A 27,765-nucleotide genomic window follows, 5' to 3' on the forward strand; every position below is an offset into this window, starting at 1 on the left:
AATATCCCGTGATGCATCTCATTGAGTTGAACCTGAATCTGAGTTAACGTTGGTTGAAGATCGAAGACACGTCCGAGCCGACTGTTCTTTCCGTGTCAGACTCTGGAATGTACGTGTGAAAGAAATGACAGCATGAGACAATGTTGCTGTCCATGTAGGAGTCAAACAAGAACAACAAAGCGGTGGGGGAAAAGTATTGTATCGCTTCTTTTCTTTTCAAACATAACTAACTAACGACGCCGGTAGCCCAACTCAATCACACGGTATGTAGCTAACTTAGATACGCGATGTTCATTATGTTTTTATCTATATTTCTTGGCAAATATACATCGTTTTGTTTGTTTGTATATGTGTGTGTGTATGTGTGTGTGTGTGTATATATATATATATATATAAATGAGAGATTTTTACTGACATACCTTTAAGACGACAATACCGGGCGTTCTCAAGCTGACTTGGAGACGTAAACATTGGGCATTGAGTTTTAGGAATAAGAAAGTAGTGTTGTTTTTGTGCACTACTGTAGTTAACGTAGCTAGATGGACACAGCAAGGAATCCAATGATCAAGCCACAACTTTTGACGCGCACACACACGGTAATGGTCTCATGAGTACGAGTACTACTGGACGTTCCGTTTTTTCAGTTCTTTCAGGAAGTGAACCCGTCTCAATTTTGCTCTGTGGCTACATATCTTGCCATCAACAAAAACATCAGCAGACCATCTGATTAATGTCTCTAGGCCTAAACTCTGAAGTGTCCACCACTGATAGGCTACTTCCGTTTAAACCGAAAATGCAGATGTAAGATTATTTTTAATGTCAACAAATGTCACAGCCCTTTTCTGTTTGCTTACTTTAAATACAGTGCGTTCAGAAAGTGTTCAGACCCATTCACTTTTACCACATTTTGTTACATTACAGCCTTATTCTATTTTTTTTAATTGATTTCCCGCAATCTACAGTACCCCATAATGACAAAGCAAAAACAGGTTTAGAGTTTTGTGAATGTATAAAATATATTTACTTAAGTATTCAGACCCTTTGCTATGAAATTGAGCTCAGGTGCATCCTGTTTCCATTGATCATCCTTGATGTTTCTACAACTTGATTGGAGTCCACCTGTGGTAAATTCAATTGATTGAACATGATTTGGAACACAAACTGTCTATATATAAGGTCCCACAGTTGACAGTGCATGTCAGAGCAAAACCAAGCCATGAGTTCGAAGGAATTGTTCATTACGCTCCGAGACAGGATTGTGTCGAGGAACAGATCTGGGGAAGGGTACCAAAAACAATTATGCAGCATTGAAGGTCCCCAAGAACACAGTGGCCTCCATCATTCTTAAATTGAAGAAGTTTGGAACCACCGAGACTCTTCGTAGAGTTGGCCACCCAGCCAAACTGAGCATTCAGGGGAGAAGGGCCTTGGTCAGGGGGTGACCAAGAACTCGATGGTCACTGACAGAGCTCCAGAGTTCCTCTGTGGAGATGGGAGAACCTTCCAGAAGGACAACCATCTCTGCAGCACTCCAATTATGGTAGAGTGGCTAGACGGAAGCCACTCCTCAGTAAAATGCACATGACAGCCCGCTTGGAGTTTGCCAAAAGGCACCTAAAAGACTGACCATGAGAAACAATATTCTCTGGTCTGATGAAACCAAGATTGAACTATTTGGCCTGAATACTAAGTGTCACATCTGGAGGAAACCAGGCACTGCTCATCACCTGGCCAATACCATCCCTACGGTGAAACATGGTGGTGGCAGCATCATGCTGTGGGGTTGTTTTTCAGCAGCAGGGACTGAGACTAGTCAGGATTGAGGGATAACTGAACTGAGAAAAGTACAGAGATCCTTGATGAAAACCCGCTCCAGAGTACTCAGGACCTTAGACTAGATCAAAGGTACACCTTCCAACAGGACAACGACCCTAAGCACACAGCCAAGAAACCCCAGGAGTGGCTTCGGGACAAGTCTCATTGATCTTCAGTGGCCCAGCCAGAGCCTTTACTTGAACCTGATCTAATATCTCTGGAAATACCTGAAAATAGCTATGTAGCGACACTCGCCATCCAACCTGACAGCGCTTGAGAGGATCTGCAGAGAAGAATGGGAGAAATTCCCCAAATACAGGTGCCAAGCTTGTAGTTCCATACCCAAAAAGACTCGATGCTACCAAAGGTGCTTCAACAAAGTACTGAGTAAAGGGTCTGAATACTTATGTAAATGTGATATTTTATTTTGCGAAAACGTCAACCTGTTTTTGCTTCAATTGTGTTGTGTGTAGATTGAGGGGGGGAAATTATGTAATCCATTTTAGAATAAGGCTGTAACATAACAAAATGTGGAAAAAGTCAAGGGGTCTGAACACTTTCTGAAAGCACTGTATGTCAAGTGTCACCTACATTGAGAAGAAAGGGGGCTGGGAATTGAAGAACTGACTGACGATGTATTTTTCAGCGAGTTATTCTTGGTCAGCTTGTTTTTGCCAGTATAATCACAGGAGATATCTTATGTGTATGTCACAGTGAGATGTGAAAGAAACTCATCCCTGGAGGCACGATGCTAGCCACACAGACCCCAGATACTGGGCCAGAGGCGGAAGACGTCAAGCAGGTAGGCTCAACTTCCTTTACTGTAAATGGCCTGCCTAATCCAATAAACCACTTCCACTTAACACTGAAAAGTTGATCAGATATCTTTCACAGATAGGGCCTACTTTGTTAAGTGTTTGAGTGACACATGGCTGCATTACGCATTGATTCAGATTTTTCACTTTGAAATGTATGCCAAACAAAACCTGTTGATTTTCAAAGATTCTTTGAAGAATTTACACAGAACATTTTACAAATACACATTTACTGGAAGAACTGCAAATGCGAAGTTTGGTAACAGAATTATAGTAAAATCTTCCTCAGTTTAATTTTTTTTTATTCGACCACATTTTCAATTTGTAAGTCGCTCTGGATAAGAGCGTCTGCTAAATGACTTAAATGTAATGTAAATGTAATTTTCCCAAAATATATCAAATAATCTGCTCTGAATCAAGATTCAAAGATATCTGCAGAAAGAATTGGGTGTCAGCTATGACATGACACCTTGAGCTTGGGAAAAAAATGCATATATTTTGGTTATTGAACTACAGTAGAAGTGGATTTACATTCGGTAATGGAATTATGGTAATATAATGACATCACAGGTCCTTGATCTGTGCTATACAGAAATGAATAATTATGGCTATATCATTCTCTTCATGGTCATGTAACCCTGAATAGGCACACAAAGGGCAAAATATGCAGTGGACCTGTCCTTCTGCAAAGTTGGGTATTATTATATACACGGGCTATTATTGTAATGAGCTCCTCCCCCAAACGAACACATTTTGTTAGTCTGGACCAAATCTGAAACCCCTAAATTTCACACGCTTGGAGGGGGGGGGGTGAAGCTCAGTTCTGGTGTCTTTTTTAAAAGGACATTCTACTCCAAAATGAGTGTGTAGCCTGTGCATGGTCCAAATTATACTAAACAAAAATAATCGCAACATGCCACACTTTCAAAGATTTTACTGAGTTACAGTTCATATAAGGAAAAAGGTCAATTGAAATAAATTCAATAGACACTAATCTATGGATTTCACATGACTTGGGAATAAAGATGTGCATCTGTTGGTCACAGATGCCATAAGAAAAGGTAGGGACGTGGATCAGAAGACCAGTTAGTGTCTGGTGTGGCCACCATTTGCCTCATGCAGCCTGACACATCTTCGTATAGAGTTGATCAGGCTGTTGATTGTGGCCTGTGGAATGTTAGCCCACTTAGTGCTGTGGTGGTCATGAAATTCTGTTAGCCGGTGATTGTCAAGCAAATAACTGCCGGTCTCACAGTAAGTGACCGTTAATTAACAACCACATTTAGCTACTCCTGAGCAGTGTTCGAATACCCATACTAATTTACTATTTACTTTTAGATTATTTTAGTATACTGTAAACGAAGGGTATCCTTTAGTTGAGTTTACTAGCGCTTTGCCTATATACTGGAAGTTGATGCTGTTGCTATGCAACCGCTTGTTGGCATAACAAATGACTAGCTAGACATTTTATGTTTTCGGGTGTGTTCGTAAATTCAATCTAGAGTGCACTCTGGGCGTTCATAAATCCAGAGTGTTTCGCTCTCGGAATGTTCAGAGCGCCCACACTGGACGCTCTGGCTGAGGTTTAGGGTTGTCCGAGCGTTCTGACCTCAAAACGGCAGTCAAGCACCTAAGCTAACGTTGGCTAGCTTACTAGTTCCAGACACAAATGAGCGCGCAACCCTCACTCAGACCATTTTACTGCCCTAGCAGAGCTGTTTTCATGTTATCCACAGCGTTGGTAACTGCTGCTGGCAACAATTTAATTACGCTTTTTTCCCCCAACGTTTATTGACGTCGGCTATATTCAACCATTGAGCATTCGTAAACTCAAGTTATTGAAATCAGAGTAGATTAAGAATTAACCATGTCCATTGAGAGCATACAACGACTATACCATACCACTTAGCTAAGAATGACGTGAATTATCAAGTCAATAAACATTGTAGTTAGCATATAAACTCAGCAAAAAAAGAAACGTCCCCTTTTCAGGACCCGGTCTTTCGAAGATAATTCGTAAAAATCCAATTAACTTTACAGATCTTAATTGTAAAGGGATTAAACACTGTTTCCCATGCTTGTTCACTGAGCCATAAACAAATAATGAACATGCACCTGTGGAACGGTCGTTAAGACACTAACCGCAATTAAGGTGGGGCGGTAAGGTAGCCTAGTGGTTAGAGCATTGGACTAGTAACCGAAAGGTTGACTCAGTTAAGAACAAATTCTTATTTTCAATGACGGCCTAGGAACAGTGGGTTAACTGCCTGTTCAGGGGCAGAACGACATATTTTGTACCTTGTCAGCTCGGGGATCTGAACTTGCAACCTTTCGGCCTAGTAAAATAAAATAAAAAGGTCACAGTTATGAAAACTAAAGAGGCCTTTCTACTGACTCTGATAAACACCAAAAGAAAGATGCCCAGGGTCCCTGCCCATCTGCGTGAACGTGCCTTAGGCATGCTTCAAGGAGGCATGAGGACTGCAGATGTGGCCAGTGCAATAAATTGCAATGTCTGTACTGTGAGACGCCTAAGAAAGCGCTACAGGGAGACAGGAAGGATAGCTGATTGTCTTCGCAGTGGCAAACCACGTGTAACAACACCTGCACAGGATCTGTACATCTGAACATCACACCTGCGGGACAGGTACAGGATGGCGGCAACAACAACTGCCCGAGTTACACCAGGAACGCACAATCCCTCCATCAGCGCTGAGAAGCTGGACTGAGGGCTTGTAGGCCTGTTGTAAGGCAGGTCCTCACAAGACATCACCGGCAACAACGTCGCCAATGGGCACAAACCCATGGTTGCTGGACCAGACAGGACTGGAAAAAAGTGCTCTTCATTGACAAGCTGCGGTAAGTGTCTCACCAGGGGTGATGGTCGGATTTGCGTTTATTGTCGAAGGAACGAGTGTTACACCGAGGTCTGTACTCTGGAGCGGGATCGTTTTGGAGGTGGAGTGTCCGTCATGGTCTGGGGTGGTGTGTCACAGCATCATCTGACTGAGCTTGTTGTCATTGCAGGCAATCTCAACACTGTGCGTTACTGGGAAGACATCCTCCTCCCTAATGTGGTACCCTTCCTGCAGGCTCATCCTGACATGACCCTTCAGCATGACAATGCCACCAGCCATACTGCTTGTTCTGTGCGTGATTTCCTGCAAGACAGGAATGTCAGTGTTCTGCGATGGCCAGCGAAGAGCCCGGATCTCAATTTCCTTGAGCACGTCTGAGACCTGTTGGAACGGATTGTGAGGGCTAGGGCCATTCCCTCCCAGAAATGTCAATGAGGAGGAGATTCACTGCCTTACTTAATGCAGCTGGTGGCCACACCAGATACTGACTGTTACTTTTGATTTTGACCCCCCCCCTCCCCTAATTTCTGTTAGTCACATGTCTGTGGAACTTGTTCAGCTTATGTCTCAGTTGTTGAATCTTATGTTCGTACAAATATTTACACATTTGCTGAAAATATACACAGTTGACAGTGCGAGGAGTTTAGTTAATATACTAATATGTTTTGAAACCCTACCCATTTTCTGAACAATTGTATAATGGGCCCTAAAAGCACGGAAATAGTGTCCACTGCTTAAATACTTTAGATTTTGGCGAATTTAGTACGACATCCGGGAACTTTTGGCGTACTAACTATATCATACTATGACCAATAAGCATATTCCATTTACGTTGCAAATCGTGCGGTTATTATGAGTTTTCGAACACAGCTCTGGCTTCCACACGTAGTCTAGAAGCCACTGATGCAGACGTTTGGAACATCTACATGTCTAATAAATCCATGTAATATATTCTACACCTTCACAATGAATCCATTATTTATTTTTAGACAGGTCTAAAGAAACCTGATATGAAGAAAATGTACAGTACCAGTCAAGTTTGGACACACCTACTCATTCCAGTTTTTTTTTATTTGTACTATTTTTCTACTTTGTAGAATGATAGTGAAGACAACTTATGCAATAACACACATGGAATCATGTACTAACCAGAAAAGTGATAAACAAATCAAAATGTTTTATATTTGAGATTCAAAGTAGCCACCCTTTGCCTTGGTGACAGCAGACCAAACCATGTGCTTGTGCCAGCACCAGAAAAAGGCTGACCGCACCAATGCCACCAGTAGAAAAAGTTAGTGCTTGCAGACATTTAGGAGCACAATATTTGAGGTAATAAGCAGTTTTCTTTTAATATTACAATCGTGATTAATGAATCTGCGCTCAGTGTATTTTCCATGGCACTCAGAGGCTGTGGTACAGTAAAGTAATCATTGCAACAATTATCACCTGGGTGAATGATTTGTATTTTTATTCCTAGGCGCAGGTCGCACAACAAAATAATTAGGTGCATATGTGAGTAAAATGGTCGCACCTGTATGTTAAAGGAAAACTCCACCCAAACTCTTTGTTTTATTGGTCCGTTGTTATAGTCCCAAAATGTTTGCTTGTCACCAAGTTTTCAAGATGTATAACTTTCAAAGTACAGCCGGTATGAAAGCATTTTGCATCATATGATGCTGCGTTTATCATTCAAGGCCTACAAACTATATTGCTCCCTACCACCTTTATTGCACAACTTTTTGACCCAAGGCCGTCGGCCGACCCTTGTCATCGTGACAAAATGTTTGATCTGATTGATGCCATAATGGAAGCAATGGAATGTCCCACTGCCTTTCACCTTTTTGAGTCTTCATGCAGAGGTTATGTAATGTACCTATGACTACATTGATTTCCACATAAATAGGCCTACATTTCAGGTTGACATTTAAAATGAGAATGATTGTAGTTGCCTTAGTGAAAGGGAAGCTGAAAGGAAGTAAACGGGGTACTATATATATCCATTTTGATTTAACCTATCTCGCCATTTTTTTTAGTGGATCAAAGAGAAGTTGGCGTGGTCACTCAAGGCTCTGCAGAAGCGCTACGTGATGACCGATGCCGTGGTAACCAGCGAGGATGGCGACGCCAACCTGCTGTGCTCTTCTCTGGAGGCAGTCTTTATCCATGGCATCAAGAGCAAATATGTCCGCTCCAAGTCCGGAGGACATGGCAGGAAAGGGGGGTCCCGGGGACCCCTCCCCCAACCTGTGTTCTGGAGCCTTCTCAAGACGATCACTCACCGGTGGGTGGAAGCCTGGAGCTGTACACTAGGAATTACACTTTCCTCTACAGATAACCCTACAGACCCCTCTAATGCAGTGTCCCTACCCTCAATCACTTTAGTGAGAGACTTTCATACTCCAATGCTTTCTGTAGGTGCGATCAATCTGTCTGTGACAGTTGCTGTAAGCATGACAGGTTGAAGTTGAGATAATGGGATGTTTATATCCTCTGATGCAATAAGTGCGTACAACAAATCACATTTACACAGGGTGTCAGTGCGTTTTTAAAGTCATAAATTCACTGAGTCTAAACTGAATTTAAGAAAGGTTTTCAACGGTCTTAAACATGTGATGGACATGACTACAGTGTTTCCGTTCTATTGTATATTGCGCAGCCCAGTCAAAACTGTTCGCTGCTCTGGCCCCCCAATGGTGGAACAAACTCCCTCACGACGCCAGGACAGCGGAGTCAATCACCACCTTCCGGGGACACCTGAAACCCCACCTCTTTCAGGAATACCTAGGATAGGATAAAGTAATCCTTCTCACCCCCCCCCCCCCCCCCCTTAAAAGATTTAGATGCACTATTGTAAAGTGGCTGTTCCACTGGATGTCTTAAGGTGAACGCACCAATTTGTAAGTCGCTCTGGATAAGAGCGTCTGCTAAATGACTTAAATGTAAATGTAAATTGTGCTGCTACTTGATTGTTACAACCACAGCAAAAAAATACAAAAATGTAACATCAATTAATTATTGATAATAATTAATTACATTGGCTCCTTGCTGCACTCGCATAACAGGTGGTCAGCCTGCCATGCAGTCTCCTCGTGGAGTGCAATGTAATCGGCCATAATCGCCGTCCAAAAATGCTGATCACCGATTGTTATGAACTTGAAATCCGCCCTAATTAATTGGGCATGCCGATTTTAATCGGTCAGCTTCTAATTTCTATGGGCTTAATATGCAGACCTGAACTTGGTTTCCTGCCTTTCTGCTTTGGGACAACGACTTCCATTGTTAGGGCGGAGACATGAGCCTCTCGTCGTTATATTCAGCTCTCTGGTATAGACCACTTGCAAATTGGAAAGAAAAGTTGGTGGGTGTATAGTGCACTGGTCGGATGCTGTGGCTTCCCCTAAAGTAAATTGATGTTTTGACAAAACTACTGTCTAAACAAAAATTCTTGAAAAGACTTCACCAGAGAGCATGAATTAGCCACAGAGGATAATTTGCTTACAAAACAAAAACAGATGTGGATTGATTTAAATCACAAGCGCTTAGGCTTATGCCTATTTGGGAAGCCTGCAATTTCAGCAGTGTGTGGCAATAAGCCTAGCTTATTTATTGAGTTGTGGCTGTCAGTGAAAAGCATAATGCATCTTGAGTATAATTTGAAATGGTTGACACAAGGGGAAGGTTGTCCAGCTAAGATATGGCGCGGCTCTCCAGAATGCGTACACACGGCTCTCCAGAATGCGTACACTCGGCTCTCCAGAATGCGTACACTCTGCTCTCCAGAATGCGTACACTCTGCTCTCCAGAATGCGTACACTCGGCTCTCCAGAATGCGTACACTCGGCTCTCCAGAATGCGTACACTCGGCTCTCCAGAATGCGTACACTCGGCTCTCCAGAATGCGTACACTCGGCTCTCCAGAATGCGTACGCTCGGCTCTCTAGAATGTGCTCCGTTGTCTCCCGCTAATTCTTGCACATTAGTTTCATTTTGTGAATTGTTTGCCCTTTTTTATTTCTATAAATTCCCCATTACGTATGTCACCATTAAGCCTTGTAAATGTACCGTTTATCTCTGTCATTTGGTTACATTAATTTCTGTTAATGCATGTATTAGTCATTTCCTGTTCTCATTCTCGGAGTGGCGTTGTTTGCAGAGTTCACAACCTGCTACACTTGGCTTTAATAGAACACCCTAAAATAAATGCTTTATACACATAGGCCCTGTGATTGGACGGGCTGTTGCCAGAGGAGAGAGCACGGTAGCCTATACAATCTGAAAGACAACACTACATTTCTGACCCCGACATTGCCCTCTTACCGAAGCAATTTTGCTTACATCGCTGATTTGGCTACACAGCGTTCCTGCAAATGTTTTTGTTCTAAAAAACATTATTTGGTGAATGTGCATTAACCTGCTTTCTGCAATGAAAGTGCAGTGCCTTCCGAAAGTATTCATACCCCTTGACTTTTTCCACATTGTGTCACAGCCTGAATTTAAAATGGATTACATTTAGACTTTTTTTGGTCACTGGCCCACACATAATACCCCATAATGTTAAAGTGGAATTATGTTTTTTGAAAGTTTTTTTCCAAATGAATTAAAAATGAAAAGCTGAAATGTCTTTAGTCAATAAGTATTCAACTCCTTTGTTACAGCAAGACTAGGAGTAAAAATGTGCTTAATAAGTTTCATGGACTCACTCTGTTTGCAATAATAGTGTTTAACATGATTTTTCTGAATGACTTCCTTATCTCTGTAACCCACACATACAATTATCTCTAAGGCCACTTAGTCAAGCAGCATATTTCAAACACAGATTCAACCACAAAGACCGGGAACATTTTCCAGTGCCTCGCAAAGGGCACCTATTGGTAGATGGGTCAAAATGAAAAAGCAGACATTGAATATCCCTTTGAGCATTATGAAGGTATTAATGACACTTTAGATGGTGTATCAATAAACCCAGTCACTACAAAGATACAGGCGTCCTTCCTAACTCAGTTGTTGGATAGGAAGTATACTAAAGAAAAATATTAACGCAACAATGGTTTTACTGAGTTACAATTCATCTAAGGAAATCAGTTGATTTAATTAAATGAATTAGACCCTAATCTATAGAGTTCACATGCTTGGGCAGGGGTGTAGCCATGGGTGGGCCTGGGAGGGCACAGGCTTACCCACTGGGGAGCCAGGCCCAGCCAATCAGGATGAGGTTGTTGTTTTTTTCACAAAGGCTTTATTACAAACAAATACTCCTGTTTCATCATCTGTCCGGATGGCTGGTCTCATACGATCCTGCAGGTGAATAAGCTTAAGTCCTTGGCTGGTGTGGTTACACGTGGTCTGCTGGTGTGAGGCAGGTTGGACATACTACCAAATTCTCTAAAACGATGTTTGAGGCTGCTTATGGTAGCGAAATTAACATATAATTCTCTGGCAACAGCTCTGGTTGCTAATACTGCAGTCAGCATGACAATCACACGCTCCCTCAACTTGAGACACCTGTGGCATTTTGTGACAACTGCACATTTTAGATTGGCCTTTTACTGTCCCCAGCACAAGGTGGACCTGTGTAATGATAATGCTGTTTAATCAGCTTCTTGATATGCCACACCGGTCAGATGGATGGCTTATCTTGGCAAAAGGGAAATGCTCACTAACAGGGATGTAAACACATTTGTGCATGAAATTTGAGGGAAATAAGCTTTTTGTGTGCATGGAACATTTCTGGGATTTTTTTTTTATTTCAGCTCATGAAAAATGACAAATTATATATGTTGCATTTATATTTTTCTAGTTACATTGTAGTTACTCCACAATACTAACCTAAATGACAGAGTGAAAAATAAGCCAGTACAGAATAAAAATATTCCAAAACAACATGCACCACTCTTCATATTTTCAAGCATGGTGGTGGCTGCATCATGTTATGGATATGCTTGTCATCGGAATAGCGCTAAGCAAAATCCTAGAGGAAAACCTGCTTCAGTCTGCTTTCCAACAGACACTGGGAGACAAATTCACCTTTCAGCAGGACAATAACCTTAAACGAGGCCAAATATACACTGAGTTGCACCCCCTTTTGCCCTCAGAACAGCCTCAATTAGTTGGGGCAGGGACTCAAGGTGTTGAAAGCATGCCACAGGGATGCTAGCTAATGTTTACTTCAATGCCTCCCATAAATGTTGGTTGGATGTCTTTTGGGTGTTGGACCATTCTTGAGCATGAAAAACCCAGTAGTGTTGCAGTTCTTGACACATTCGAAACAGATGTGCCTGGCAGCTCCTACCATACCCTGTTCAAAGGCGCTTAAATCTATTATCTTGCCCATTCCCCCTCTGAATGTCACACACAATGTGTCTCGAGGCTTAAAAATCCTCCTTTACCCCCTCCCCCAATTCAGCTACACTGATTTAAAAAAGTGAATTTAACTGGTGACATCAATAAGGGATCATAGCTTTCATCTGGTCAGTTTGTGTCATGGAACGAGCAGCTGTTCCTAATGTTTTGTACACTGGTTGCTTACCAAGAAGACCGTGAATGTTCTTGAGGGGTCTAGTTAATGTTTTGATTTAAATCACCTTGAAAATCAATGGCAAGACTTGAAAATTACTGTCTAGCAATTATCAACAACCAACTTGACAGAGTTTTACATAATAATGTGCAAATATTGTACAATCCAAGGGTGCGACGCTCTTAGTCTTACCCAGAAAGACTCACCGCTGTAAGAACACCTTTTAGTAGCAATATCATGTAATTACTCCGGGTGTTTTAAATACTTGGCACCACAGGTCCCAGAGTGTTGTGGCAAGAAAATAAAATCTGGTGCCTGTAGTTTTTCCTGATCTGGTAACCTAATAAGGTAAAACTCTGTGCCTTATACGGTATGACATGATCTGTTTTTAAAATGGTTGAATATGGGCTATGATGAGACCTGACATTTTATCTCATGGTTTAGAGAGAAAAAAAACTACTGGCCTTGGGGAGGATGAGAACCCTGTCGAACTGCAGGAACCTTGTACTTGTTCATATTAATTATATTTTAGAGAAGGACTTGGGTGTTTCCTATGCACAGAGAATGCAACATGATTGGACAATAAAAGTCATAGGGGAGCGCTTGCTTTATGCAGGTTTGCGTCGTGTAGTCCTGCCCTATGCAACTGTAGGCCTAATTAAACATTAACTCACAGTCCATGTCAGCTATTGTGTTTATTGATTCATTCTAGTTAATCATTTTGGATTGAAAAAGTCTAGGTCGCCAAGTCAGCCCAAATTTGAATATAAACCAAATTTGATCCCATTGTGTCAGGGCTGCAGAGTCTCTGGCCTCGTTCAAGGCTCAGCTAAAGACTGAGCTGTTCAGAAAAGCTTTCCAGGACCAATGTTAATTCGGTTCTCCTGTCCACCGGGTCTGAAGACACCAGTATATGGCTTTGATTGTCTGCTTCCAATGTTCCGTGTTAGGGTTGTTTTTATTATTCCATATTTTCTTCAGCGCCTTTAGGTGTAAAAAAAAGCGCTTTACAAATGACGTGTTATTATTCACATTTTCTCTAACAAATGGGCTATAAATAGCGTACACAACGTTACCGTCTGTATCTTACCCCCTGCCAGAGGGTCAGGACGCATAGTAGGCTAGACTGCAGCTGCTGCTGTTAGTAGCCTACAGTTGATCAGACTGAAATATATTATTGTTTCCATGCCATACAGAATGTCAGATCACTAATGTTTAGGTGTATATAGGCTGCTACATTAATATAAGAGTTTTTGCTTGTGTCTGATATGTTATCACGCTTGCTAAATAAATACCGGAGGAAAGGGGAAAGCGCGCCTTGAGCTTCGTGTGTTGTGCCCCACCTGCGACTTTCCGTGACTGACTGGTCAAGACAAGCAAGAGCCAGCAGCTCTGGGATGTCAAGGATTGTGCGCAAGTTGACAAACCATTAGGCAAATCGGTCCCCAAAAAAACAGCACCTCTATTGTGTCGATATATGTTATTAGGCTAAACAATATCAAGTGGTGTAGCGCTGACACATCTGATTTGAAAAGTGCTGTTCAGCCATCTAGCCACCCACTATGCTACAACATCCGTTGGGCTACAGGAGAATTGACATTGCTAAAATGGTACACCTTGATAATATGAGCCAGCCCTAAGAAAATAATTCTAATAATAATTCTTGCCCACATGGGCTCCTTTCTGGAGAGGAATATTAGCAGGTGTGTGTGTGGCATGCAGACCTTAATTGCATTCCAAATGGCATTAAAAAGGTCTTAGTCTTTAAATGAAACTTCATGGACCCTGCATATACCCTGTTTTTAGTGGTTAAGCAGAATGACAATTAGTAAAGGTTTAAGATCAGATGGTGTAGCTTGCTGTAGATGTCTATTGTTGTAGTATGTTTACTGTACATAAATTGATTCTCTGTAATGTCTCCTCCTGGCCCCCTCAGTGACGTGATCGCGGAGCTGGAGAAGCTGAGCTTTGTGGGTACGGAGGTGGGTCGATGCCGGGCTTGGCTGCGGCTGGCCCTCAACCACGGCCTGATGGAGTGCTACTTGGCCTCCCTGTTCCGTGAGGGCTCCAACCTGCAGGCCTACTACCAGCCCTCCGCCCTGCTCCTGGACCCTGAGGAGCGTGAGGTGCTGCTCAGTTATATCCAGGGCCTGGCCTCCCTGGTCTTCAACCTTTCGTACAAGTCAGCCGTGCTCAATGAGTGGACCACCACCCCACTGGCTCTGGCCGGCCTCTGCCCCGCCACCCAGGCCGACGCTGTCGACCTTCCCAGTCTCACCAAACACAAGGATTCTTGGGATACGATGTCACTGTCGTCCGGCGGTTCGGATACGGTCGAAGTGCAGCATGTGGGGGCAGGGGTGCTAGGGAGGGTGATTGGTGGAGTCTCAGGGGGTAGGACCCCTCTGAATTCTTCTAATTTGAGCCTGGACACCACAGGGTCATCTCAGCTCTCCTCCAGCCTAAGCTCAGACCCCAAGAGCCCAGACAAGGATCCCTGGCCATGTGAACTGGAGATCTCTGCCGGCCTGGAGAACGATGTCAATGCCAAGAGGCCTCTTAAAGAGTAAGTCGTCAGTGTGCCTGTCTGAAGAATTGAGGCCCTTTGAATCACAGCCATGGTGTTAATCTCCAAACCATTCAAATACATTTAGCAGATGTTTTTATCCAAAAAAGGTGATGTAAGCAACATGCTTCAACTAACGATGTGTACAGAAATTAGTTAAATACTTAGATAACATGTTGTCCCTCGTTTCATTTGGGGATTTCTGTTGACCTCTGACATTTCCTACTTTCTGTAACTGCAGTGATCTGGCAGACTTCAGGGAGAGTGCCACCTTCAGTCAGGACTCCATGCACGAGGATTTGTACGTTTCCACTCCGGGTGCAGACCACCTCTCAGAGAATACGGCCTCCAGTGGCTCTGACGGCGAGGCCCAGGGGCCATTCACACCCCTCACTGGCTCCTCTAACCCTGCTTCAGTGGGGTCAGACCAGGAGGAGCCGTCCACTAAGACCCATGTCCCTTCCGAAGTGTACTTGCACACTGAAGTGCCCTCCAGTGACTGTGTGGAGAGAACAGCGATAACGCCTCAGCTGCCTGTCACAGAGACGCCACAGGAGAAAAAGACAGAAGATTCCGCTAAGAGCACCTCGGCGCCTTCAGCCCACACAAACCTATGCCTTACTACCAGTGTGCATAGCAGGAGGATGTCTACAGACTCAATCACAGTAAGTTGAATCTCTTGTTTCTTTTGTTTTTCTCTGTCTCCCTCTCATTCCCTTCATCAGACTCAGTCTGACTCACTCGTCATGTGGTTGACCTGACCTTAAGGTCTTTGAGTTCTCCTTGACCTTTTGCAGTCATATTGTGCAAAGTTTTTGTGCAATTATAAAGAATTTGGTTTATATGGTTACAAGCTGAAACAACAATTCTATTTCAAGATTTTCTCAATTAGCCACCAATCATCACTAAGTAAAACCCGTCTTCCCTTTCTCAGCATTCCCACTCCTGGATCTCTGAGGATGACATCTATAAGCCACACCTTGAGGAACTGGTTGACCCCGATGAGTCATTACTAGGGTCTGGCCCAGCTTGTGTGAATGGATTGACCTCTCCCCCTCCAGAGCCTGAGACTCCCCAGTCTCCCCCCAGCGTGGTTCACCGCAGGCAGATAGGTAAGCTCCCAAAATCAGGAGCACCACCACTTCTATCACTTCTTGAACACAACACCTTGTGATGCAGTCTGTTGTAACCAGTGCTTAACCACCACCATAAGAGTGGCCTTGGTCATGAGGTGACATGCCAAAGTATTGCTCCGAGTTTTCGTCCATTGTTCTGGTTTTTGTCACACTTTTAGTTTTAAGAGAAGCAAGATGAAACAAATTATTTTGTTCAATGATGAGGAGTCATTGGAAACTCCACAACTGGCAGTGTGAACTTTTTAATGCCTCTATCAGTAATGTAAATTAATTCCGTCTTACCGTCTTGGTATGTGCTTCCTCATTTTTGCTTACAACTTCAGATAATTATAACCTATTTATCTTGCTGGTACTTCCTCCTTATGATACAGTATGTGTAGCCCTTTACACTCCTACCCATATACGGGTTGAAAATTGCAGATTTGGACTCTGATTATGTACTTATTTTGTACATAGTGTTTCTGCCACCGTCTCTTATTGTTACTCTATTCATTTTTTGTATATTTAGTAAATATTTTCTTAACTGCATTGTTGGTTAATTAAGGGCTTGTAAGTAAGCATTTCACGGTAAGGTGTATTTGTTGTATTTGGCGCATGTAACAAATCAGATTTGATAAGTGCCTAAATTGGAACGCAGTGTCTGTACAGTAACATGCTATACACAATGTCAGCGCTCAGGTTCTCCGCTTCAGATCTGCATGGCTGTTGACTGACAGCCGTTCTAAATTTGAGCACCGTCCGTGACAAGAAGTTGCCCCTTCCCTCCTGCTATTTGGGCAACTTCGGCAGATGTTTCGTTGTCTGAGGGAAATGCTGTAAACTGAGGACTCAATGTATTTTGAACGATAATAAATACCCCTTTGATGTCATACAAGCCAGCCGATCACCTGTGAGTTCAAATGTGCGCTTCACATTTCCATATCATTAAACTCATGTAATATACAGTGTCAAGGTATATAGAATGAGCCTATCTTTGTTGTATTGTGAAGACAATTTGCAGCGGACTTACACATCTGAATGCAGATGCATTCTATGCTCACAAATTACAATCTGCTTCTTGGAATTGCATTGTGAAAGCCTAACACTGTAAAATCCTATTTTAGAATCAGCCAGTCATGTTGGCAATAGAACAAGCTTTCAAATTCCCATATACTCTAAACTGTTCCCTTTTTTTGCTACCATGGTTATGCATATGCTGTCAATATTTCTTCTGGGAAGAAACTTTTCAATGTAGCCCTATCCATATAGAGCTAAGGGTTACACTTATGTGTTGAATATAATTTTTGCACTGCGGTTTCATGTTACAATAAAACCTGTTATACTTGCGTGTCATTAGCAAAGTTTTATCTGGACAGAAATGAGGCCTTCTCACTTTAGAGATCTGTTGTGCAGTTCTTCAATGGTGCTCCTGACTTCACTCGCTCTTTCATTCTCTCCCTTTTCTCTTTCACTCTTCTCTTTCATCCTCGACCTTCCTTTCACTCTTCCTCTCTCCTTCAGGCCTGTCCAACCCTTTCCGTGGGCTGCTGAAGCTGGGCCATCTGGAGCGGCGGGGCGCTGTGGGCTTGTGGCGGGACTACTACTGCGAGCTCTCGCCCTTCGAGTTCCGCCTCTACCTGAATGCAGAGGAGCGCACCTGCTGTGACAACTGCTCCCTGCTGCGTTGCGAAGACGCCCGCGTCACCTCGGCCGAGGGCCGCTTCGACCTGGCCTTCCCAGGGAAGAGGCTCCACCTGCGGGCAGCCAACCACGACGAGGCAGAGGACTGGGTGGACCGCATCGCAGAGGCCGTCAGCAAGTGCCGCCCGTTGCACCTCCTTGACGACCATTCAGAGGTGCTGCAGCCCATTGACAGCTTTGTCATCCTGGAAGAGCCCCCAAAATTTTCCCCTTCGTCCCCCTCCGTACCCACCAGCCCTGAGCAAGGGGGTACTGTGGTTGAGCAGGAGCAGCAGCCGCCACTTGAGCTAGACTGGACGCGTCCCACAGACCCTGAGTCAGACGCCATTAAGGAGGCGGTGCTGTACCTATCCCAGGACGCAGAGGCTCACAACTGGACTCCTCTGGTCTTCTCCCTCTCCTTGGAGACTCTCAACGGCTTCCGGGTACAGGATGGGCGAAAGGTGCTGTGCTGCTCCCACCCCATCGAGGGGATACGGGACGTGGTCCCAGATGTTTCTCTGGGGGGACCGGCCTTCTTTAGGGTCGTAACGACCGGAGATACGCTCAAGCTGAGGGCCAAGAGCCCTGAGGAGGCGCATGCCTGGAGGGGCCTCATCAGGGGAGCCCTGGACTCCTACCTGGAGAGTGGAGAGAACGGGGAGCCTAATAGCCCCGGGTTAGCCACTGGGGCAGGGGGGAACATCCACAGACTGGTGCAGCATAGACTGAAGGGGGGCGGGGTGCTGCTGGCCCATCTATATACAGTGCCCACGGAGAAGGGCCTGGACCTTCAGGGCTTCAAGTGTGCAGGTAGCTCTACAGCTCAACCTAATAACAGGAAACTCTTTTGTTAACATTAAGTTTCCCTTACCATGCCGTTACTGGGAGAGACCGAGTATGTATTACCGCCTTCTCTGCAGGTTGTCCAAAGCTGGTGGGGGTCTCCCGGGGAAAAGCCAGACTGTGCGAGTTCTCAGGGAAGTACTATTGCGAAGCTTGTCACCAAGGTGACGTCATCGCCATACCCTCCCGCATGGTGCATAACTGGGACATCACGCCTCGCGAGGTGAGTCTCTCACGGGGTCTATGCACAACACACATCCTTGGTAAAGCTTATTCTTTAGGGTTTGTATAGTCATAAAAATCCAGTCCCCGTTCCAGTTCATCCCAAAGGTGTTCAATGGGGTTGAGGTCAGGGCTCTGTGCAAGCTAGTCAAGTTCTTCCACACTGATCTCGACAAACCATTTCTGTATGGACCTCGCTTTGTGCATGTTTCATGCTGAAACAGGAAAGCGCCTTCCCCAAACTGTTGCCACAAAGTTGGAAGCACAGAATCATCTAGAATGTCATTGTATGCTGTAGTTTTAAGATTTCCCTACAATGGAACTACGGGGCCTAGCCCGAACCATGAAAAACAGCCCCAGACCATTATTCCTTCTCTACCAAACTTTACAGTTGGCACTATGCATTGGGGCAGGTAGCGTTCTGGAATCCGCTAAACCCAGATTCGACTGTCAGATGTTGACGCGTGATTCATCACTCCAGAGAACGCGTTTCCACTGCTCCAGAGTCCAATGGTGGCGAGCTTTACAACACTTCAGCCGATGCTTGGCAATGCGCATTTTGATCTTAGGCTTTTGTGTGGCTGCTTGGCCCATTTCATGAAGCTCCAGACTAACTGTTATTGTGCTGACGTTGCTACCAGAGGCCGTTTGGAACTCTGTAGTGAGTGTTGCAACCGAGGACAAACTATTTTTAAGCGCTTCAGCACTCGTGGTCCAGTTCTGTGAGCTTGTGTTGCCTAGCACTTTGCAGCTGTGCCGTTGTTGCTCCTAGACATTTCCATTTCACAATAACAGAACTTACAGTTGACCGGGGCAGGGCATACATTTGACAAACTGACTTGTTGGAAAGGTGGCATCCTATGACTGTGCCAAGTTGAAAGTCACTGATCTAAAGTAAGGCCATTCTACTGCCAATGTTTGTCAATGGAGATTGCATGGCTGTGTGCTCAATTTTATACACCTGTCAGCAACGAGTGTGGCTGAAATAGCCAAATCCACTAATTTGAAGGCATGTCCACATACTTTTGTGTATCTTATACCCTGTAGTTAACTGGTAAGCTGTTATTAGCTTGTAGTAATGTTTTCGGAATGTCATCATGTCCCAAAAGAACTTTCCACCGAACTCACGAATAAGGCCATACAAAGTTGATTTAAAAAATGTTACCCTTCATTGAAACTATTGTTGTTGATGCAACAAACTAAACAATCTTGTTGAATCGTGAAAATAATCTAAATAATAATTTGTGAAGAGTGAACATTTCATTTTAGGAAAAATATTAATGTTGCCTTTCTGTTGGATTATGTGGTTTCAAAACATGTTTTGTAGATGCAGTACATTCGGAAAGTATTCAGACCCCTTGACTTTTTCCACATTTTGTTACATTACATTTTTTTTAAAAATCTCTCTTCAATCTACACACTAGCCCATTATGACAAAGCAAAAACAGGTTTTTAGAAACTTTATTTTTATTTTTAATACATTCGCTATCACATTTACATCATTATTCAGACCCTTTACTCAGTACTTTGTTGAAGCACCTTTGGCAGTGATTACAGCCTTGAGTCTTCTTGAGTATGACGCTACAAGCTTGGAACACCTGTATTTGGTGAGTTTCTCCTATTATTCTCTGCAGATCCTCTCAAGCTCTGTCAGGTTGGATGGGGAGCGTCACTGCACAGCTATTTTCAGGTCTCTCCAGTCCGGGCTCTGGCTAAGCCACTCGAGGACATTGAGACTTGTCCCAATGCCACTCCCGCGTTGTCTTGGCTGTGTGCTTAGGGTTGTTGTCCTTTTGGAAGGTGAACCTTCGCCCGTGTCTGAGGTCCTGAGCGCTCTGGAGCAGGTTTTCATCAAGGATCTCTCTGTACTTTGCGCTGTTCATGTTTGCTTTGATCCTGACTAGTCTCCCAGTCCCATGCCACTGAAAAACATCCCCACAGCATGATGCTGTCACCACCCTGCTTCACCATAGTGATGGTGCCAGGTTTCCTCCAGATGTGACTCTTGGCATTCAGGCCAAAGCGCTCAATCTTGGTTTCATCAGACCAGAGAATCTTGTTTCTCATGGTCTGAGAGTCTTTAGGTGACTTTTGGCAAACTCCAAGCGGGCTGTCGTGCATTTTATTGAGTAGTGGCTTCTGTCTGACCACTCTACCATAAAGGCCTGATTGGTGGAGTGCTGCAGAGATGGTTGTCCTTCTGGAAGGTTCTCCCATCTCCACAGAGGAGCTCTGTCAAAGTGACCATCGGATTCTTGGTCACCTACCTGACCAAGGCCCTTTTCCCCCGATTACACACTTTGGCTGGGCGGCCAGCTCTAGGAAGTGTCTTGGTGGTTCCGAACTTGTTCCATTTAAGAATGATCAAGGCCACTGTGTTCTTGGGGACCTTCAATGCTGCAGACATTTTTTGGTACCCTTCCCCAGATCTGTGCCTCTACACAATCCTGTCACTGAGCTCTAAGGACAAATTCCTTTGACCTCATGGCTTGGTTTTTGCTCTGACATGCACTGTCAACTGTGGGACCTTTATATATAAGTGTGTGCCTTTCCAAATCATGTCCAATCAATTGAATTTACCACAGGTGGAATCCAATCAAGTTGTAGAAACCTCTCAAGAATGATCAATGGAAACAGGATGCACCTGAGCTCAATTTCGATTCTCATTTTTTTTTTTTTTACCAGGTAGGCTAGTTGAGAACAAGTTCTCATTTGCAACTGCGACCTGGCCAAGATGAAGCAAAGCAGTTCGACACATACAACAACAGAGTTACACAAGGAATAAACAAACATACAATCAATAATACAGTAGGAACATCTATATACAGCATGTACAAATGAGGTAGGATAAGAGAGGTAAGGCAATAAATAGGCCATGGTGGCAAAGTAATTACAATATAGCAATTAAACACTGGAATGGTAGGATGTGCAGAGGATGAATGTGCAAGTTGAGATACTGGGGTGCAAAGGAGCAAGGTAAATAAATACAGTATGGGGATGGGCTATTTACAGATGAGCTATGTACAGGTGCCGTGATCTGGGAGCTGCTCTGACCGCTGGTGCTTAAAGCTAGTGAGGTAGGTAAGAGTATCCAGCTTCAGAGATTTTTGTAGATCGTTCCAGTCATTGGCAGCAGAGAACTGGAAGGAGTGATGGCCAAAGGAAGAATTGGCTTCGGGGGTGACCAGTGAGATATACCTGCTGGAGCTCGTGCTACGGGTGGATGCTGCTATGGTGAGCAGTGAGCTGAGATAAGTCAGGGCTTTACCTAGCAGAGACTTGTAGATGACCTGGAGCCAGTGGGTTTGTCGACGAGTATGAAGCGAGGGCCAGCCAACGAGAGCATACAGGTCGCAGTGGTGGGTAGTCTATGGGGCTTTGGTGATGAAACGGATGGCTCTGTGATAGACTGCGTCCAATTTGTTGAGTAGTGTTTTGTAAATGACATCGTCGAGGATCGGTAGGATGGGCAGTTTTACGAGGGTATGTTTGTTTGGCAGCATGAGTGAAGGATGCTTTGTTGTGAAATAGGAAGCAGATTTTAGATTTCATTTTGGAGTGGAGATGTTTAATTTGAGTGGAAGAGTTTACAGTCTAACCAGACACCTAGAATATGTGGACAACTACAAATACCTAAGTCCGAACCGTCCAGAGTTGTGATGCTGGACGGGCGGGCAGGTGCGGGCAGCGATTGGTTGAAGAGCATGTATTTAGTTTTACTTGCATTTAAGAGCAGTTGGAGGTCACGGAAGGAGAGTTGTATGGCATTGAAGCTCATCTGGAGGTTAGTTAAGTGTCCAATGAGGGGCCAGAGGTATACATAATGGTGTCGTCTGCATAGAGGTGGATCAAAGAATCACCAGCAGCGAGAGCGACATCATTGATGTATAGAGAGTATAGAGATTTCACTCTATCGGAGAAGTAGTTGGTGAACCAAGCGAGGCAATCATTTGAGAAACCAAGGCTGTTGAGTCTGCCAATAAGAATGTTGTGATTGACATAGTCGAAAGCCTTTGCCAGGTCGATGAATATGGCTGCACAGTTATGTCTCTTATCGATGGCGGTTATATCGTTTAGGACCTTGAGCATGGCTGAGGTGCACCCATGACCAGCTCTGAAACCAGATTTCATAGCGGAGAAGGTACAGTGAGATTCGAAATGGTCGGTAATCTGTTTGTTAACTTGGCTTTCAAAGACCTTAGAAAGGCAGGGTAGAATAGATATTGGTCTGTAGCAGTTTAGGTCTAGAGTGTCTCCCCCTTTGAAGAGGGGGATGACCGCGGCAGCTTTCTAATCTATGGGAATCTCAGACGATACGAAGCAGAGGTTGAACAGGCTAGTAATAGGGGTAGCAAACAATTTCGGCTGATCATTTTTAGAAAGAGAGGGTCCAGATTGTCTAGCCCGGCTGATTTGTAGGGGTCCAGATTTTGCCGCTCTTTCAGAACATCAGCAAACTGGATTTGGATGAAGGAGAAATGGGGGAGGCTTGGGCAAGCTGCTGTGGTGGGTGCAGAGTTGTTGACCGGGGTAGGGGTAGCCAGGTGGAAAGCATGGCCAGCCGTAGAAAAATGCTTATTGAAATTCTCAATTATTGTGGATTTATCGGTAGTGACAGTGTTTCCTAGCCTCAGTGCAGTGGGCAGCTGGGAGGAGGTGCTCTTATTATGGACTTTAGTGTCCCAGAACCTTTTTGAGTTTGTGCTACAGGATTCAAATTTCTGTTTGAAAAAGCTAGCCTTAGCTTTCCTAACTGCCTGTGTATATTGGTTCCTAAGTTCCCTGAAAAGATGCATATCACGGGGGCTAATCGATGCTATTGCAGTCTGCCACAGGATGGTTTTGTGCTGGTCGAGGGCAGCCAGGTCTGGAGTGAACCAAGGGCTATATCTATTCTTGGTTCTACATTTTTTGAACGGAGCATGCCTATTTAAGATGGTGAGGAAGGCACTTTTAAAGAATAACCCGTCAGTAGATGATGCCTGGTTGAGGTCAATGTCATTCCAGGATACCCTGGCCAGGTCGATTAGAAAGACCTGTTTGCTGAAGTGTTTTAGGGAGGGTTTGACAGTGATGAGGGCTGGTCGTTTGATCGCAGACCCATTACGGATGCAGGTAGTGGCAGTGATCGCTGAGATCTTGATTGAAAACAGCAGAGGTGTATTTGGAGGGCGAGTTAGTTAGGATGATATCTATGAGGGTGCCCGTGTTTATGGATTTGGGGTTGCACCTGGTAGGTTCATAGATCATTTGTGTGAGATTGAGGGCATCAAGCTTAGATTGTAGGATGGCTGGGGTGTTAAGCATGTCACCGGTTAGGTCACCTAGCAGCACGAGCTCAGAAGATAGATGGGGGGCAATCAATTCACATATGGTGTACAGGGCACAGCTGGGGGCAGAGGGTGGTCTATAGCAAGTGGCAACGGTGAGAGACTTGTTTCTGTAAAGGTGTACTTTTAGAAGTAGAAGCTCGAATTGTTTGGGTACAAACCTGGATAGCCTGCAGGGTTCTGTATTACTATCTCTGCAGTAGATTTCAACACCGCCCCCTTTGGCAGTTCTATCTTGGCGGAAAATGTTTTAGTTGGGGATGGAAATGTCAGGTTTTTGGTGGTTTTCCTAAGCCAGGATTCAGACACGGCTAAGACATCCGGGTTGGCAGAATGTGCTAAAGCAGTGAATAAAGCAAACTTAGGGAGTAGATATTGTAGCCCAGGAGCCCTAGCCGGGAGATGGGTCTAGCATGGGCTAGCTCCAGGCTAGTTGGTGCTAGCTCCGGGACGGAACCGTTAGCCAGGAGTAGTCAACCCGGGTTGCGGTTAGCTAGCTGTGATGATCCAGATGAAAAGGTTCAGAGTTTGCGGTAGGAATCCGGGGATATGGAGAGAAAAATATGTCCGGTATGCTCTGGTTTGAAACGCGTTGTACGAACTGGCGAGAGCTTTACGAGCTAAAGGTTAGCTGATTACTGCTAGCAATTGTTAGCTGACTGATAGCTGGTAGCTAGTTAGCTAGCTTGGCTTCAGTTGAGGTATTCCAGTTCGGAGGTAAATAGAAATACTTTAGAAAAAAAACAGATCCACTCCACATTGGGTGAGGTGGGTTGCAGGAGAGCATTTTGAAGTTGAGGTTTAGGAAAAATATTAAAAAGAATGCGAAGAAAAATATATACATGGGACAAGACAAAGACGCCTGACTGCTACGCCATCTTGGATTGATATCAATAGCAAAGGGTCTGAATGCTCATGTAAATAAGGTATATCTGTTTTCACCTTGTCATTATGGGGTATTGTGTGTAGATTGATGTTTTTTTACATTTATTTATACCATTTTAGAATAAGGCTGTAAAGGTAACAAAATGTGGGAAAAGTCTAGGTGTCTGAATACTTTCTGAAGGCACTGCTTTTCCAGTTGATTTGGCCATCCAATGTATGGGACATTGCAACTCAATAGATGCTAGTCAAACTGCAAAGTAAACACTTCTAAGGTAGCTAAGATAAATATGACTGAAGAATATTTGTGGGCTTGCTACTGCTGAATAAAAAGATTTGTAGCCTACCATAGCCATATGATCATTAATATATTGAATGGCGACAGGGTAGCCTAGTGGTTAGAGCGTTGGACTAGTAACCGGAAGGTTGCAAGTTCAATCCCCTGAGCTGACACGGTACAAATCTGTCGTTCTGCCCCTGAACAGGCAGTTAACCCACTGTTCCTAGGCCGTCATTGAAAATAAGAATTTGTTCTTAACTGACTTGCCTAGTTCAATAAAGGTAAAATTAGCAAATTATTTAAAGCATCAAATGTATTTGGTTGCAATGTTTTACATCAAAGGGTGGTCAACAATCCTCCAGGAGAGCTAATGGGGGAGTGTGGGCTTTTGTTCCTGTCCCCCACTCACAAACCACATTTGAGAAATGAGCTGCTCACCCAGACCTTGATAAACCGTCTCTGTTTTTGATCAGGGTTTGATCAAAAGCCTGCACACCCAGTAGCTCTCCAATCTGAGGGTTGACCATGTGTTTTATACAGTTGCCTAACAGGTATTTCACTTATGTCAGAGGGTTAAGTGCCTTGCACAACGACAGGAGATGGTACATGGGATCCGAGCACTGGCTTCCAGTGTTGATACCACATTACGCTTCATTTCTTTACACGTACATGGAGACACCGCCAATTGTTGGTCATGGAAATTTGTTGAAATTCCCTGTCAAAATGTATATGAACCCTGTTCTTATTTGCACACATCTATGGAAAAATAACTTTTTGTCAATTCTTCTTTTTGCTTTGACATTGAACTAATCTTGTTCTCCTTTGATCAATATTGTTTGTTAAACTGCTCTCGTGTGTCCTTTACCCTGGTTGTGTACATGTAGGTCTCCAGACAGGCCCTCGAACTGCTGGCTCAGGTTGAACATGAGCCCCTGCTCAACCTTCACCTTTTGAACCCTAACCTGTGGGAGCATGTTGAGGCCATGGCCCAGGCACACAGTCTCAGACAGAGGCTGCAGCTGGTAGGAAAGTACCTGCTCACCTGCCGCAGTGGGCCATGCAAGAATATTCAGACCAGGTGTGTGTGTGTGTGTGTGGGGTGCGCGTGTGTGAGCAACTTTTGTTTGGATGTTCTTGTATTGCAGAACTGGGTCAAATGCAAGTTTATCAAAGTGAGCTGGATCATATTGATCCTGCATTCTGAGAAATCCAGTCATCCCTGGTCATTATTTTATGTGATCTAGACTTGGGCCAAAAGGCAATGCATTGATTATTTACACATAGGCTTTTGACTTTGTATAACTATTGTGTTATTTTTCTCAAGACTGGGCCTAAGGACATACCTGTTAGAATCAAGCCATATCTACAGTGTCATGGACTTACAACAGGTATCTACTATATACAGTCATTACTTACCTGTTAGTCATTTCACTCTTTCAATTAAATAATACACATTCTTAACCTGCAAGACCACACCAAGTAGATGTAGTTAATAAGCTTAAATTGTATTTTTTTTCCATGTGTGTTTAGATAGCGGAGGGAACATATGTGGCCTACTTGAATATGTTGATCCTGTTTGCCTCCAACCACGTTCAACAATGTGACCTTTGCACCCAGAGGGGCTACATCTGCCAGATCTGTCATGCCAGTGACATCATCTTCCCCTTCCAGTTCGACATCACTGTCAGGTAGGGCCCTGGTCCCTTATCACTTCAATACATTGGGATGTGTTCACTCGGTGATCAGTTCACCCCGCTCTTTCTCTCCACACACTCACTCGCTCTGTCTCCCACTCAGGTGTAAAGAGTGTAAGGCAATGTTTCACGCAACCTGCAAGGCCGAGTCGTCCTCCTGTCCACGATGCCTGCGTATTCAGAGGTACCTCGAGAGCGATCTGCAGGACTGCTCTGTTTGATCCAGTGGCCTTCCTGTAGCTGCAGAGACCTATGAAATGACAAACGACAAGTGCAGACATTCATGTCCTGCTTCTAGTTTCTTTTTTCTACATGAACTAACCTCAAGTGCAATTAGGAAGTGTGACTGTATGTACCGACCACAGACCAAACATGACCAACCAAACTGGATAGTGTAAAAAACCAGGAGCTACACAACTTGCACTAATATAGAAAGGTTTCTGCTATTGAATTAATGTGATTGACAAGGTGAAGCCCACTGATATGTTCTTACCTCTCTGAACTCTCTCTGTCTTGAGTGTCCAAGCCACGGAATCAAATATGAAGGATGATGCAAAGAATCTACTTTATGCAACAAAACAAAACAAAAAAAATTAAATAAATGTATACATTGATGTCATTGGTTGGAGGCTTGTGGTGTTATTTCATGTTTACAGGAAACACTTGCTGTATATTTCTGTACATTATTTTTTTTATTTCACCTTTATTTAACTAGGTAGGCTGGTTGAGAACAATTTCTCATTTACAACTGCGACCTGGCCAAGATAAAGTAAGCAGTGCGACACAAACAACACTGAGTTACACATGGAATAAACAAGCGTGCAGTCAATAACACAATAGAAAAAAATCAAGTCTATATACAGTGTGTGCAAATGGCGTGAGGAGGTAAGGCAATAAATAGGCCATAGTAGCGAAGTAATTACAATTTAGTAAATTAACACTGGAGTGATAGATGAGCAGATGGGGAGGTGCAAGTAGAAATACAGGTGTGCAAAAGAGCAGAAAAGTACAGTTAAAAACAATATGGGGATGAGGTAGATGGATTAGGTGGGCTATTTACAGATGGGCTATGTACAGCTGTAGCGATCGGTTAGCTGCTCAGATAGCTGATGTTTAGAGTTAGTGAGGGAAATATGTCTCCAGCTTCA

General features: G+C 43.9%; 1 protein-coding gene across 2 annotated transcripts; it reads left to right on the forward strand.

Annotated features, from left to right (window-relative positions):
- Positions 1 to 27,236, forward strand: LOC115143925 (putative pleckstrin homology domain-containing family M member 1P). Of its 2 annotated transcripts, XM_029684395.2 has the most exons (12): positions 1 to 263; positions 2,530 to 2,617; positions 7,522 to 7,769; positions 13,939 to 14,568; positions 14,810 to 15,233; positions 15,503 to 15,680; positions 17,205 to 18,176; positions 18,287 to 18,432; positions 25,808 to 26,001; positions 26,248 to 26,311; positions 26,454 to 26,611; positions 26,721 to 27,236. In XM_029684395.2, the coding sequence occupies exons 2-12, from the start codon at positions 2,564 to 2,566 to the stop codon at positions 26,836 to 26,838; spliced, it is 3,186 nt and encodes a 1,061-aa protein (XP_029540255.2). In that variant the 5' UTR covers positions 1 to 263; positions 2,530 to 2,563; the 3' UTR covers positions 26,839 to 27,236. The 2 variants fall into 2 exon arrangements, with proteins under 2 accessions (XP_029540255.2, XP_029540256.2); XM_029684396.2 differs by lacking the exons at positions 1 to 263; positions 7,522 to 7,769 and having other exon boundaries at positions 2,529 to 2,617.
- The last annotated feature ends 529 nt before the right edge of the window (positions 27,237 to 27,765 follow it).

This window comes from Oncorhynchus nerka, linkage group LG16 (genome assembly GCF_034236695.1).
Source record: "Oncorhynchus nerka isolate Pitt River linkage group LG16, Oner_Uvic_2.0, whole genome shotgun sequence".
Classification (NCBI taxonomy): Eukaryota; Metazoa; Chordata; class Actinopteri; order Salmoniformes; family Salmonidae; genus Oncorhynchus; species Oncorhynchus nerka.